Here is a 14,077-nt window from a genome sequence, read left to right as displayed (position 1 = left end):
CTACACAAGAGAAGGAACGAAAAAGTCTTTAAATTGAATCTTACTATTCCAAACAACACATTTTTTTGTTTGTTGTAAGATTTTATGCTATATACTAGTAGTAGAAAATAAATAGGAGCAAAAACAAAATAAAGAATATAATTCCATTTTTTTTGCCAAAAAAAAAGTATTACATGATTAAATTATGAAAATTATGCCAAATTTATTGGTAATCATATACATATAATATTTACATAAATATACACACTTATAATCTTCAAACGAATAGTAGAAAAAATAATCATATTACGCTAGACATTTAAAATTTGATTGGATTGCTTAACTTTTTTCTTGATATATACTAATAATCTACATAAATAAAAAAAAAATTAACTTTCAAACTATTATTATTATTACTACAATTATATTTTAATATAATCTATAATCATTTATATATTCAATTTACAATTTCCACAATTAATAATTTAATTATGGTAATCAAGAAAAATAGAAAAGAAATCCTATCAAATTTGAAATGACTCCCATAAATGATTATTTTTATATTATTTATTTGAAGATTATGTGAATATATATAAAAATATTATGTGTATTAGTGTATATAATATTAGCAATAAATATGTCATGGTTTCTATAATTTAATGTAATATTGTTTTGAAAAAATTAAATATATTTCCATAATTTATAGTCTAATTGTTGCCATTTTCATTTCATATTGCAACAGCTCTCGAACTCGTGTATAAAAGCAACATTCATTCTCTCCCTCTTTAAATATTCAGCTCGCTAATTTTCTCTGCTTTAAGCATTCAAACTTTCGATTCTCGAAGCAAATCGTAGGTGAGTTACGAGACCGAAATCTATCAATAACTTTCAGTTGATCGTTTTGATTTGTGTTGTCTTGGCTGCGTATTGCTTTTGTGTTAATTTCGCTCTATATTTATGAATTTACTCGCTTAATTTGGAGTGTTCATCGCAGAATCTCGTCAAATTTCTGATCTGCAGTGATGAAAAAGTAATCGGTGTCTGTTGTTTTAAGACGTGGATTAAGTAACGGAAACAACTTTTGCTGTTTCTTTGTTAACATAATTTTTGCAGTTTACATGTTTGTTAATATTATTAAGAAGATCGTTAGTTTTATGTGATTTTTAATTTGATATATGAGAAATTTGCCGCATCATGACTGCTATTTTATCGTTCTTCTCCATCTCCAATGATTTGATTTTTGGCAAAAAGTGGAAATGACTCATTTAACTTGGGAGGTCGGGGAAAGGAATACGAATCGATTAACTCGTTTGAATAGATAGGCTCATTCACGCCCTCTGTTTTACAGTAAGTTGAGATGGCGGATGGAGAGGATGTTCAACCCCTTGTTGTTGACAATGGCACCGGAATGGTGAAGGTGAGCAATTGTTTGCTTTATTGATTTGCATAAATTGGGTTTAGCAATGATTTTAGCTTTGCTTGATGAGTGTCCTTTTTGTTGTTTATTTATCAGGCCGGCTTTGCTGGTGAAGATGGTCCGAGGGCAGTGTTCCCGAGCATAGTAGGCCGACCCCGGGGCACAGGAGTGATGATCGGGATGGGCCAAAAGGATGCTTATGTAGGGGATGAGGCTCAGGCGAAACGAGGTATTCTCACGTTGAAGTACCCTATTGAGCACGGTATAGTGAGCAACTGGGACGACATGGAGAAGATCTGGCACCACACGTTCTACAACGAGCTTCGTGTTGCTCCTGAAGAGCACCCTGTTATGCTCACCGAGGCACCTCTCAACCCGAAGGCGAATAGGGAGAAAATGACTCAAATCATGTTCGAGACCTTCAATACCCCGGCCATGTACGTCGCTATCCAGGCCGTCCTCTCACTTTATGCCAGTGGTCGCACCACAGGTATCGTGCTCGACTCTGGTGATGGCGTGAGCCACACGGTTCCTGTATACGAAGGCTACGCGCTTCCCCACGCTATACTGCGGTTGGATCTTGCTGGCCGCGATCTCACTGACCATCTCATGAAGATCCTAACCGAGAGAGGCTACATGTTCACCACATCCGCGGAGCGAGAAATCGTCCGTGATGTGAAGGAGAAGCTTGCGTACGTTGCACTAGATTTCGAGGAGGAAACAGAGGAATCGAAGAGTAGCTCTTCCTTGGAGAAGAGCTACGAGCTTCCGGATGGACAGGTCATCACGATTGGTGCTGAGAGGTTCCGCTGCCCGGAGGTGCTGTTCCAGCCATCACTGGTTGGAATGGAAGCTGCCGGGATCCACGAGACGACCTACAACTCCATCATGAAGTGTGACGTGGATATCAGGAAGGATCTCTATGCGAACATCGTTCTCAGTGGCGGATCAACCATGTTCCCTGGCATCGCGGATAGGATGGGCAAGGAGATAACGGCCCTTGCTCCGAGCAGCATGAAGATTAAGGTGGTCGCGCCCCCTGAGAGGAAGTATAGCGTCTGGATAGGCGGATCGATTCTAACATCCCTCAGTACTTTCCAGCAGGTTCGTTTCGTGCTCTCTTTAGTTAACCGAAACCTATTATCACTGCTTAGATTTTACCAAACATTTCTGATTTTTCGGTTTTGATATTCGTGTAGATGTGGATAGCCAAGGCAGAGTATGATGAGTCGGGTCCTGCGATTGTTCACAGGAAGTGCTTCTAAGACGTTGATCGAGGTATCGTTCAGATTTTCGTGTCGACTATTTGGTTTGCAGTTTTGAGGCTGTGAAGTTTTTCTCTAAGGTCTTAGTTCTGGTTTGGAATGTTTACAGTGTAATTTATCTTATCTACTACTATATAGCAGTGGAAGTCCTTGTAGTAATATTTTGGCTTGCACTGAACATTTTACATCTTTTTATCTGTTACTATCATCTTTGGATTGGAATGGAATGGGTTTGTTGCAATTGGTGTTTCATCTTTTTCTTTATTTCAAATTCAGTGGAGTGTTTTTTTTAACCAACTTTATAGTGTTTAGTACTCACTACAATACTTATTATTGCAATGAAAACGAAAACGAAGATGACAAATTTAAATTCTGATTCACGGAAAAATAACATGTATGTCAGATTAGAAATTATAGAATTTGTAAATTTGTAAAATAATTGCACCTATTGTGTCCCTGAAGAATCTAAATTAATAAATTATTAACCTTAGATTTGTTATTGAAATATTGTTCTTCAATCAAAATTATATAAAACGAGAAGGATTGAGGCAGAGTTAGAACTATCGTGGGATTTGAGGTGGTGGGTGATTAATGGAATTTACGAGCCAAGCAGTAATAATAATTTAATATTGCTATCAAGCTATCAGACTTGAATATTCAATGCAAAGTCAGAATTGTGATATGCACAATAATATTTTTCCAAAATCTTAGCTTGAAAGTAATTCATTAATTTTGTAGGTGGTAGGTGGCCAAGCTTGAGTAACATAACGTAGTTTAAAAGATGAATAAATTTATAATGAAATGGACTTGGAAAGTTAACAACCAAAGACTGAAAATTAAATACTACTACTCCGTATGTATTTGTTATCTTCAACGTTGAACACATTTAGGTATAACTTAGAACCACTATTGATTTTATTTATTACTACTAAGATGCAAAGGTCTTGCCAAAATTTCAATTGTAACTGGTTTATTAGCAAATCATCTTTAGATTGATAAAGCACAACTCATTTTTGAAATCGATTCCAACCCAAGTAAGAAAAAACACCTTGTGTTTACCAGGGTTGTCAAAAGTGGACTGATTCAGTCTTATTTCGACTACGGCCAGTCGGCCCAAGGGGAAGGAGTCAATTCGGCCCAAAATTCTAGCCAGACCAACATCTCCATCTCCAACTCCACCCACAGTATTTTTTTCACAAAAATGATTTCGGACCGGACTCGGTTCGCAAAATTGATGAGAATTAACACATCGACTAGCTTGGATTGGGCCTAACACTTTTGACAACTTAAGTGTTTACTATGAGTGTCTACTATCACTAACCATATTCCAATAAAAAAAACTTATATTTATTAAGAAAAATTCTAAAGTTATAGTTTTGCAATTAATTCTTAAAAAATAAATTACGAGACAAATTAAAATGCTCATTGTTGCCATTTCCCATTCCATTTGCATTAATTAATCGGTGATGCAAATGTGAATGGCTAGCTAATTTGAAGGTGTTATTTCAGGTGAATCTACCTTGATAATTTTTCTAACTTATGCAGAAATTATAAATCTACAACAACATTATGATTGCTCGGAGTAGAAGCCAAAAAAAATAAAATAAAATTGAATTGGAGGCAAAACAATGAAAACAAACATATGTAAAAATATTGCATCCAAACGTAACAAACATATGAACAATAATACTGCATTCAAACGTAACAAACATATGAAATCTATAATACTAGCTTCCACTTGATAGTTTATGTTTCACTTAATTGTGTTCGATCTACTGTCTTCGCAGCGTATTGCTTTTAAGTCTTTGTATTTATGCTTGAAACTTGAAAGTAACTAGCTAAGAAAAAGAGATTGAGTTTTTCCAAAGACAACTTAAGATAACTTATTACTCCCTCCGTTCCCATTTAATCGAGACAATTTCTTTTCTACACGTGATTTAAGAGAAAATTGTTTAATGAGTTAAGTGGAGAAAATAAAGTATGAGAAAAAATAAATACGCTGATGAATGCCCTTCGTTTTACGGTAATTTGAGATGTCGGAAGTAGTGTATATTAGTGAACCACCCCTTGTTGTTGACAACGGCAGCGGAATGGTCAAGGTAACCAATTATTGGCGAAATTCTACTTTGGGAGCATTTTGTCACCGAGCTTCCCAATTCGGGAAGCTATTTTTTTTAAAATCCAAATTTGTGAGAGACAATGAAACTCATGCGTATTCCACTTTAATGAAACGCATGAGTTCATGCGTCTTTCACAAACTTGAATTTACAAAAAAGAGCGTTCCAAATTGGGAAGCTCAACGGTAGATCTCTCCCAAATTAGAATTTCGCGCCATAATTATTAGCTTTATTAATTTGCATAGCTAAACTTGATTGTTGTTTATTTATTGTGCTACGCAGGCTGGCGTTGCTGGTGATGATGCTCCGAGGGCAGTTTTCCCGAGCATAGTAGGCCGGCCCCGGCACACAGGAGTGATGGTCGGGACGGGCCAAAAGGATGCTTATGTAGGGGACGAAGCTCAGTCGAGACGAGGCATTCTCACGTTGAAGTACCCCATCGAGCACGGTATAGTGAGCGACTGGGACGACATGGAGAAGATCTGGTCCCGGCCACGTACGTCGCCGTCCAGGCCGTCCTCTCGCTTTATGCCAGTGGTCGCACTACCAAAAATGGTAAAAGCGAAATGGGACAAATTATGTGGGACGACCCAAAATGGAATACTGGGTCAAATTATGTGGGACGGAGGGAGTAATATTTTGGCTTGAAGGTCTTAGTTCATGTTTGGAATGGATTTGTTGCAATTGGTGTTTCATCTTTTTCTTTTGATGGCTCCTTTTTATGCCCAATATTTTAGTCATAACAATGGACACTGTTTAGTACTCACGTCATTACATATTGCACTAACAACGAAAACGAAGACGACAACTTCAAATTCTGATACGGACGGAAAAAAAAAACTACATGTCGAGTTCCTTTTGTAATATCTAACACCCCCTCTGTTCCATTAAACATGGCTATACTTTTATAATGGCATGAGAATTTAGGTGTAGTAGTTAAGTAATGGCAAAATAGAGTGAAAGGACTAATAGATGATAAAAAGAGGGATATTTTTGGTATTATATGAGAGAAACTAAAATGGAAAGACAGACTAAAAAGGAAAAGGAAAGATAACATTTTAATTGAGAATCTGAGATGTTGAGAGTATAAAATTCAATATTATGCAATTTTTATTTTAAAAAAAATGTATGATTAATAATTTTTTTATGCAACCCAGCTCACTGTTGGCGGGCTTGTCTGAATTTATACAAAGAAGTCGGCCCAATCCACTTCACCGGTGGGCCTGGTCAGACGTTTGACAACTCTAGGCCAGAGTAGTGTGCCCCGTTTAACATTTTGAACCTCCAAAGTCTTCTAATGTTTTATGTTTTGATTTATGAAATTTAATTTCTTTGCAGTTGATACTCTTTTTTTTCCAGTAATATGGCAAGTTCACCTATATGAATAGCTAAGTAAATTTCATGGTCTTGGCGAAGTGATTTAAAATTATCTCGTGAAACTGACCTCGTTTAGATTTAATTATTTTAAAAGGGTCACACAACAATGACAACATAGTATTGCATTCAAACGAGCATATTCAGCTTGTAAGAATATGGTAATGGTAGTAATAAAATTCCTTAACAAACAAATGAAAAGAGTATATTATTGCATTCAAACGAGATTATTAACGGAATGGTGGTGAGCAATTAACTGAGTCACTTCTTTTCCGTACACACGGAAAATAAAATAGGAGAGAATACTATTTTTTTGTCTAAAATAGGAATAACTCAATTATGTTGGAATTTCGTGAAATGGAAAAATGAGTCTGTTAACAAGGAACGAATTGAGTATTAGCTTTGCTTGAGTGTCATTTTGTTGTTTATTTATCGTGCTACGCAGGCTGGCTTTGCTGGTGATGATTCTCCGAGGGCAGCTTTCCCGAGCATTGTAGGCCGACCCTGGCCCACAGGGGTGAAGGTATGGAAGGGTGGTCACGAGGATGTTTTTGTAGGGGATGAAGCTCAGTCGAGTCGAGGTATTCTCACGTTGAAGAACCCCATCGAGCACGGTATAGTAGGCGACTGGGACAACATGGAGGCGGTTTGGCAGCATACATTCTGCAGCCCGTCCTCGCACTTTATGCCAGTGGTCGCACCACGGGTGTCGTGGTCGACCCTGGTGATGGCGTGAGCCACACGGTTCCTATATACAAAGGCTACGCGCTTCCCCATGCTATATCGAGGTTGGATCTCTACGAAAACATCTCCATGAAATGATCTACATCTCCATCATGAAGTGTGACATAGATATCAGGAAGGATCTCTACGAAAACATCGTTTCTCAGTGGCGGATCAACCATGTTCCCTGGCCTCGCGGATAGGATGAGCAAGGAGATAGCTGCTCTTGCTCCCAAAAGCATGAACATTAAGGTGGTCGAGCCCCCTGAGAGGAAGTATAGCGCCTGGATAGGCGGATCGATCCTAGCATCCCTCAGTACTTTCCAACAGGTCCGTGTCGGTGTGGTGCCCTCTTTAGTTAACTTATATCACTATTTAGATTTTACCAAACATTCTGATTTGTGGTTTTGATATTCGTGTAGATGTGGATAAGCAAGGCAGATTACGATGAATGTGGTCCCTCGATTGTTAACAGGAAGTGCTTTTAAGACGTTGGTCGAGCTATCGTTGAGTTTTTCTTGTCGGACTATTTGGGTGCAGGGTGAATTGGATTGCAGTGTTGAGGTTGTGAAGATTTTCTCTAAGGTGGTTTGTAATGTTTAATTAGAATGTATTAATCTTATATCCATATATATGTCAGAGTACTGAGTCATGCATGTAAAATCCAATGATATTTCATGAAGATTCAAGAGTAAGACAATGTTATGGTCAAAGAAACTGATGGTTGATCCAATCTTTATCTAAATTTAATTAACTTAATGTACTCAACAAATGTTAACTGAAACACTAAAAAAATTTAAATCAACATATTACATGTAGGTGATCATAACCTTTTACTATTAATTTTTAAAATAATTGAACAAATCAGACCAAACTTGATGTCTTTTTAGTCATATGAATAATAGTATACACTTGTTACCATATGCAAAAATATCGTATTCAAACGTAACAAACATATGAAATACTAGGAATAAAATTCGTCAAATTCCGGGTGATCCTTCTTCTTGTCAGTCATTTTTCTAAGCAGATCGCAGGTGAGTTACGAGACCGAAATTTATAATACCGATCGTTTCTTTTCTTTTTATGGGCAAATGAATATAAATTTAAAAAAATTGAACGAGTGGAAATGACTCTCGAAAAGGAATATGAATCGATTAACTCTGTTTTGTTTTACAGTAAATCGAGATGGTGGAAGGAGAGGCTATTCGAGCCGTGGTGATTGACAATGGTTCCAGAAGTGTGAAGGTGAGAAATTGTTTGCTTATTGATTTGCATAAATTGGCTTTACCAATAAATATATTTGCCTCATTAGGCCGGCTTTGGTGGTGAAGAAGCGCCGAGGGCAGTGTTCCCGAGCATTGTAGGGCGGGACGGGGAGGATGTTTATGTAGGGGATGAAGCTGAGTCGAAACGAGGTCTTGTCACGTTGAATTACCCCATCCAGCGTGGCATAGTGCGCGACTGGGACGACATGGAGAAGATCTGGCACCACACGTTCCACAACGAGCTTCGTGCTGCTCCTGACGAACACCCTGTTCTGCTTACCGAGGCACCTTTTAATTCTATGGCTAATAGAGAGAAAATGACTCAAATCATGTTCGAGACCTTCAACGTCCCGGCCTTGTACGTTGCTAAACAGGCCGTCCTCGCACTTCATGCTACTGGTCGCACCACAGGTATGCAACAGGCCGTCTTTCGTTCTAATGTTTGGTACCGCAAAAAATTCTAGATAAATGGAATTTCAATTTCATGCACTTCACACACTATATAATTCCATGAAACTCAATTACTAGATCAATTAATTTAGTGAAGAAGCTCTGTTGCGGATCTACATAGACTTGTAGTTTCTTCAAATTTGAATATTTATTTGAGTTTCTTCATAAATGCCCCCTTCTCAATTCTATAAATTATTTGCTTATGTATATTTTTGCCCCTCTTAAGTTTAATTCCTGGCTCCGCCCTTGGTTGAATAGAACAGGTATGGTGCTAGACTGTGGTGAAGGTGTGAGCCACGCGGTTCCTATATACGACGATTATGCGCTTCCCCAAGCTATATTGAGGCTGAATCTCGGTGGTCGTGATCTCGATGACTATCTCACGAGCCACACATCCGCTGCGCCAGAAATTGTGCGCGATGTGAAGGAGAAGCTCGCGTACATTGCACTTGATTTCGAGGAGGAAACAAAAGCACCAGTTGAGAAGAGTTATGAGCTTCCGGATGGTGAGGTGGTGATGATTGGTGCTGAGAGGTTCGGGTGCCCGGAGGCGCTGTTCCAGCCTGCGTTGATTGGAAAGGAAGATGTTGTTGGAATCCACGAAATGACCTACGACTCCATCATGAAATGTGACATAGATATCAGGAAGGATCTCTATGGACACATCCTTCTTAGCGGCGGATCAACCATGTTCCCTGGCTTCGCGGACAGGATGAGCAAGGAGATGAAGGCTCTTGCTCCGAGCAGCATGGAGATCAAGGTGGTCGCGCCCCCTGAGAGGATGTATAGCGTCTGGAAGGGAGGATCCATCCTAGCATCTACTCCACGGCCTGAGGTTCGTTTCGTCATGCTCCCTTTAGTTTCTACTAGTATAACACTCATCTGTGGTTTTGATATTCATGTAGATGTGGATAACAAAGGCAGAATACGAGGAGTTGGGTGCTAAGATTGTTCACAAGAAGTGCTACTAATTAAGGCTTTTATAAGTTCTGGTTTGGAATGGTAAGAATAGAACGAAGATACGAATGGAATGTTAATTTCTTTAATTTTTTTGTTTGTGCATTTTCCTTTGGATTTGGAGCAACCTTAAATCCTTAGGCTTGGCCAGTGGTCACATTTATGAGATACCTAATAATCGCTGATGAATATGTAATTACCAAAAAAATAAAGGGCTTCCAAAGTCTCCTAATGTTACAAGATTTATGAAATTTAATTTCTCTAAAGGGCTTGTAAAAGTGGAGGGACAACAAGAGGTTTCAATATCTCATGCAACCTCATTATTGAAATATTCACAGGTCTTACATTTTTATCGGTTATGTAATGTGAATGGCTAAAGTATTAATCTTGGTTGATAATTTTCTAACTTATGCATAAGTTATTAATCTACAACAACATTATACTATAATTGATTGATGAGTGATCCGTAGATGCCAAAAATGAGAGAGAAGACTGATAAAAAAATTGAATTGGGACAAAAGGGTCACACATAGAAGAAATTGCTGCAACCTAACCTGGTAAGTAGGTAACAAACATACATGAAAAAATATTGCATTCAAACGTGACAAACATATGAAGAAAAAATATTGCATTCAAAAGTAAGAATTCAGCTCAAAAGAATATGATACTAATAAAATTCGTCATATTCTTGGTGTTCCTTCTTCATGTAGGGTTATTAAATAGCTCCAACGCTAATTTCTTTGCTATCAGTCTTCTCAGTCGCGCATTCAAACTTTCGTTTCTCGAACCAGATCGTAGGTGAGTTACGAGACCCAAATCTATAATACTAGCTGAGTAGCTTCCACTTGATCGTTTCGTTCTTAAAGGGCAAATGAAAATAAATTTAAAGGCTGTACCATGATGGACTTGACTCCAAGACCTTTGGCCTCATGCATTACCACTCCAATTGATCGTTTATGTTTCACTTAATTGTGTTCCATCTATTCTCTTCAAATTGATTTTTGGCAAAAGGTGGAAATGACACATTTAACTTCTTGAAAAGGAATACGAGTCGATTAACTCTGTTTGAATAATACGCTCATTCGTGCCCTTCGTTTTACAGTAAACTGAGATGGCGGAAGGAGATGATACTCGACCTGTTGTTATTGACAACGGTACCAGTATGGTGAAGGTGAGCATTTTTTTTTTTGCATAAATTGGGTTTAGCAATGATATTAGCTTTGCTTGATTGTTGTTTATATATCAGGCTGGCTTTGCTGGTGAAGAAGCCCGGAAGTGTTCGGTTTAGTGAGCAACTGGGAAGACATAACTACGATCTGGCGCAGCACGTTCGACAAGCTTTGTGTTGCTCCTGACGAGCACCCTGTTCTGATCACCGAGGCACCTCTTAACCCGAAGCCTAATAAAGAGAAAATGACTGAGATCATGTTTGAGACCTTCCACGTCCCGGCCATGTACGTTGCTAGCCAGGCTGTCCTCGCACTTTATGCTACTGGTCGCACCAAAGGTATATAACAGGCCGTCTTTTGTATCAGTTACTGTAAATTTAACCTCTCTTGAACAGGTATTGTGCTTGACTGTGGTGATGGTGTGACCCACGCGGTTCCTATATACGACGGCTTTGCTCTTCCCCATGCCATATTGAGGTTGGAACTCGCTGGCCGTGAGCTCAGTGACTATCTCATGAGGATCCTGACCGAGAGCGGACACGACATGTCCACCACAACCGCCCGCGATGTGAAGGAGGAGCTTGCGTACGTTACACTTGATTTCGAGGAGGAAACTGAAGCATCAGTGGAGAAGATTTATGAGCTTCCCGATGGTCAGGTCATCACGATTGGTGCTGAGAGGTTATACTGCCCGGAGGCGCTGTTCCAGCCATCAGTGGTTGGAATGGAAGATGATGGAATCCACGAAATGACCTACAACTCCATCATGAAATGTAATGAGAATATCAGGAAGGATCTCTATGGAAACATCGTTCTCAGTGGCGGATCAACCATGTTCCCTGGTCTTGCGGATAGGATGAGCAAGGAGATAACGGCCCTTGCTCCGAGCAGCATGAAGATTAAGGTGGTCGCGCCCCCTGAGAGGAAGTACAGCGCCTGGATAGGAGGATCCAGCCTAGCATCCGATATTAATTTTAAGGAGGTTTGTGTTCGTGCTCTCTTTAGTTAATCTAAACCTGTATCACTGCTTAGATTTTACCAAACATTTTGATTTGTGGTTTTGATATTCATGCAGATGTGGATAACAAAGGCAGATTACGAGGAGTCGGGTGCTAAGATTGTTCACACAAAGTGCCCCTAAGCTGTTGATCGAGGTATCGTTGAGTTTTTCATGGATGCAGGGTGAATTGGATTACAGTTGTGGGGTGCTGAAGTTTTTCTCTAAGGTCTTAGTTCTGGTTTTGGAATGTTTTTAGAGTATTTATCTTATATCTATATTTATGTTTTCAAAAGTAAGACAATGTTATGGTCAAAGAAACTGATGGTTGATCCAATCATTATTTCATTACTCTAAATTTAATACTCAACAAATGCACCAAAACTTATTCTGGAATGCCCAAGTTCTGTTAACAACAAAGCAGTTAACAGGCATTCAGATTATAAGCTAGACGGCAGCAGCCGAGAGTTTACCTACACAAGAAAAACGGGCGACGCTAGAGCACCACCATTCACTTCAGCTCCTGAAAGAGCTTCGGTGCAACCTACATTCAGAAAATACCATCAGACGGAAAGAGTTGGCATTCGAAACATTAGAATTGACAGAACTTACACATTTGTCTACGCATGACCAGTAGTCGAAGTATTGCCCTGTGCAGTGCTTCTGTCCAGAGTCATCACCATCAACTCTCTTAACACATTGCTGCGAGCACAACAGAGAAAACATCAGTATTGGTCTGCGTAGTAAACAAGGCAGAACGGAAAATCATAATTTTAAGAGCAAAAGAAGTTCGAAAGATGAACTTCCAGCCATTCCACTGAGTACATGATACACTGACCTATTTTGTCAATCTACCAAAAAAGTTGTGCATCTATTTCAAGTAATAGGAAAACATATAGTGTCAATGCTAGTTGTTCACTTTAGAATATTACACAGTTTTCCCTAATTGAATTAGGATGCTTTTAGAGCTGAACGCAGACGAGTTATCTAGCCATACAAAATGTTAGCTAATTAGCAGAGTTTGCTTTCTTTCTTCTCAGCTTAGAATGAACTATGCACATCACTAAAATGTCGTAATTGCAATTTCACCTCCACCGTTACAGAGGTCGCGCCCTTCCCTCTTGGACGATGATATAACTGAATGCTCCTCATAATTACTGATACTAATCAACAACTAATCCTTGAGCTTCCTCACACTCTCCTTATGTACACATTCACTATTAGATACAATCTGATTTTAAGGTTGATCGAAATCGATGTATAGAACGTTTTCGTGATACAATGCCAGGCCTTTCAATCACAGGAATGATGATGAGACATAGAGAGAAGCATAATATGGCATTGTAAACAAATTTTAAAGATAATTAGCTATCAGTATCACTCATTGCTGCAAAATAATTCAAATAACAGACTCCAAATTTCAAGCTAGATAGATCATAGATAGACAGATTATTCAAACTGGAAAGATTAGAGCTTGAAAACATTTCGTCGAGCACCTTGTATTCAACATAAGGCTTTGTGCATCTAGATTTGCAGGATTCCTCAAGAGCCTTCTTCTGATCCACAGCATCCTCCCTGCATCACATAACAGCATTCAATCAAATCAACAAAAATCATAACCGAAAAATTGAAATCAAATTATCTCCGCTGTTCGTATATATGCTTACATTGATGAGCAACTGATAATTTTACAACGAATTCAGCAGAGAAACCTGTAATTGCGAAAAACTAATGTGGCTTATACAGTGAAATCAGAGATTCGGAATTCGTTAAACAGATCTCTCTATATAGGTTTCGTTAATTCCTTAAAATATCATAAATAAAATTAAAAATTGCATGAGTATGTCAATTTATTACTCTATATTCAAACAACCTTTCAATAAATTATGTGTTTAAAAATTATGTTTGAAATAAGTGTATAGTTTATTTTTTTGATGTTTTAGCTTTATTATATGAACTACCATTTTTTGCAATTGCTTAAATTTCTGATTAATTAATTTGAGAAGAAATGTCTTACCAATTAAATGGTGATTCGTCGTAGCAATCTAGCCGAGTTTCCTTCTCGTGTTGTTACGTGGAAAATTGGTCTACGCCATGGCTCACGCCACTTTAGCTTTACCACTACCTTGTAGTTTTAAATGAAAAAGTAGAAACATTACAATTAAGTAGATTTCTAGTCACTTTAAACTTCATATCCAAATTATATTTTTGTGTTTGTATTAGAGAGCTGAAATTCTATACAAATATTTTTACATGTCGTGAAATTTCAGTAAGTAAAATGAAGAAATCATTTGGTTAACGTGGAATTATTCTAAAATACAAGAAAATTCAAATAGTGTAGGAGAAAATGGTAAAATCGTATGG

At 38.3% G+C, this 14,077-nt stretch overlaps 3 protein-coding genes and 2 pseudogenes across 5 annotated transcripts; 4 read left to right on the top strand and 1 right to left on the bottom strand.

The window, feature by feature from the left end:
- The first annotated feature begins 706 nt into the window (after positions 1–706).
- On the top strand, positions 707–2,902 carry LOC125223129 (actin-like). Its single transcript, XM_048126121.1, has 4 exons — positions 707–834; positions 1,328–1,396; positions 1,493–2,500; positions 2,596–2,902. The coding sequence occupies exons 2-4, from the start codon at positions 1,337–1,339 to the stop codon at positions 2,659–2,661; spliced, it is 1,134 nt and encodes a 377-aa protein (XP_047982078.1). The 5' UTR covers positions 707–834; positions 1,328–1,336; the 3' UTR covers positions 2,662–2,902.
- A 1,792-nt stretch (positions 2,903–4,694) lies between these two features.
- LOC125223890 lies at positions 4,695–7,363 on the top strand (annotated as a pseudogene).
- Positions 7,364–7,800: 437 nt separating this feature from the next.
- Positions 7,801–9,798, top strand: LOC125223889 (actin-11-like). The gene is made up of 5 exons (XM_048127200.1): positions 7,801–7,909; positions 8,052–8,120; positions 8,188–8,551; positions 8,854–9,425; positions 9,496–9,798. Exons 2-5 carry the CDS (start codon positions 8,061–8,063, stop codon positions 9,559–9,561), a joined length of 1,062 nt encoding a protein of 353 aa, XP_047983157.1. The 5' UTR covers positions 7,801–7,909; positions 8,052–8,060; the 3' UTR covers positions 9,562–9,798.
- An 851-nt stretch (positions 9,799–10,649) lies between these two features.
- LOC125220723 lies at positions 10,650–11,857 on the top strand (annotated as a pseudogene).
- Positions 11,858–12,041: 184 nt separating this feature from the next.
- LOC125222433 (cytochrome b-c1 complex subunit 6-1, mitochondrial-like) lies at positions 12,042–13,791 on the bottom strand. Of its 3 annotated transcripts, none has more exons than XM_048125039.1 (5): positions 13,731–13,791; positions 13,381–13,425; positions 13,210–13,288; positions 12,326–12,415; positions 12,042–12,257 (listed from the first exon to the last, which is right to left on the bottom strand). In XM_048125039.1, coding segments are annotated over exons 2-5 (204 nt in total). In that variant the 5' UTR covers positions 13,383–13,425; positions 13,731–13,791; the 3' UTR covers positions 12,042–12,224. The 3 variants fall into 3 exon arrangements, with proteins under 3 accessions (XP_047980996.1, XP_047980997.1, XP_047980995.1); XM_048125040.1 differs by lacking the exon at positions 13,731–13,791 and adding an exon at positions 13,587–13,605; XM_048125038.1 differs by lacking the exon at positions 13,731–13,791 and having other exon boundaries at positions 13,381–13,538.
- Positions 13,792–14,077: the final 286 nt, after the last annotated feature.

Source organism: Salvia hispanica, chromosome 4 (assembly GCF_023119035.1).
Source record: "Salvia hispanica cultivar TCC Black 2014 chromosome 4, UniMelb_Shisp_WGS_1.0, whole genome shotgun sequence".
NCBI lineage: Eukaryota > Viridiplantae > Streptophyta > Magnoliopsida > Lamiales > Lamiaceae > Salvia > Salvia hispanica.
Note: the sequence above shows the minus strand (reverse complement) of the source record. Positions and strands in the feature narration are given on the sequence as shown.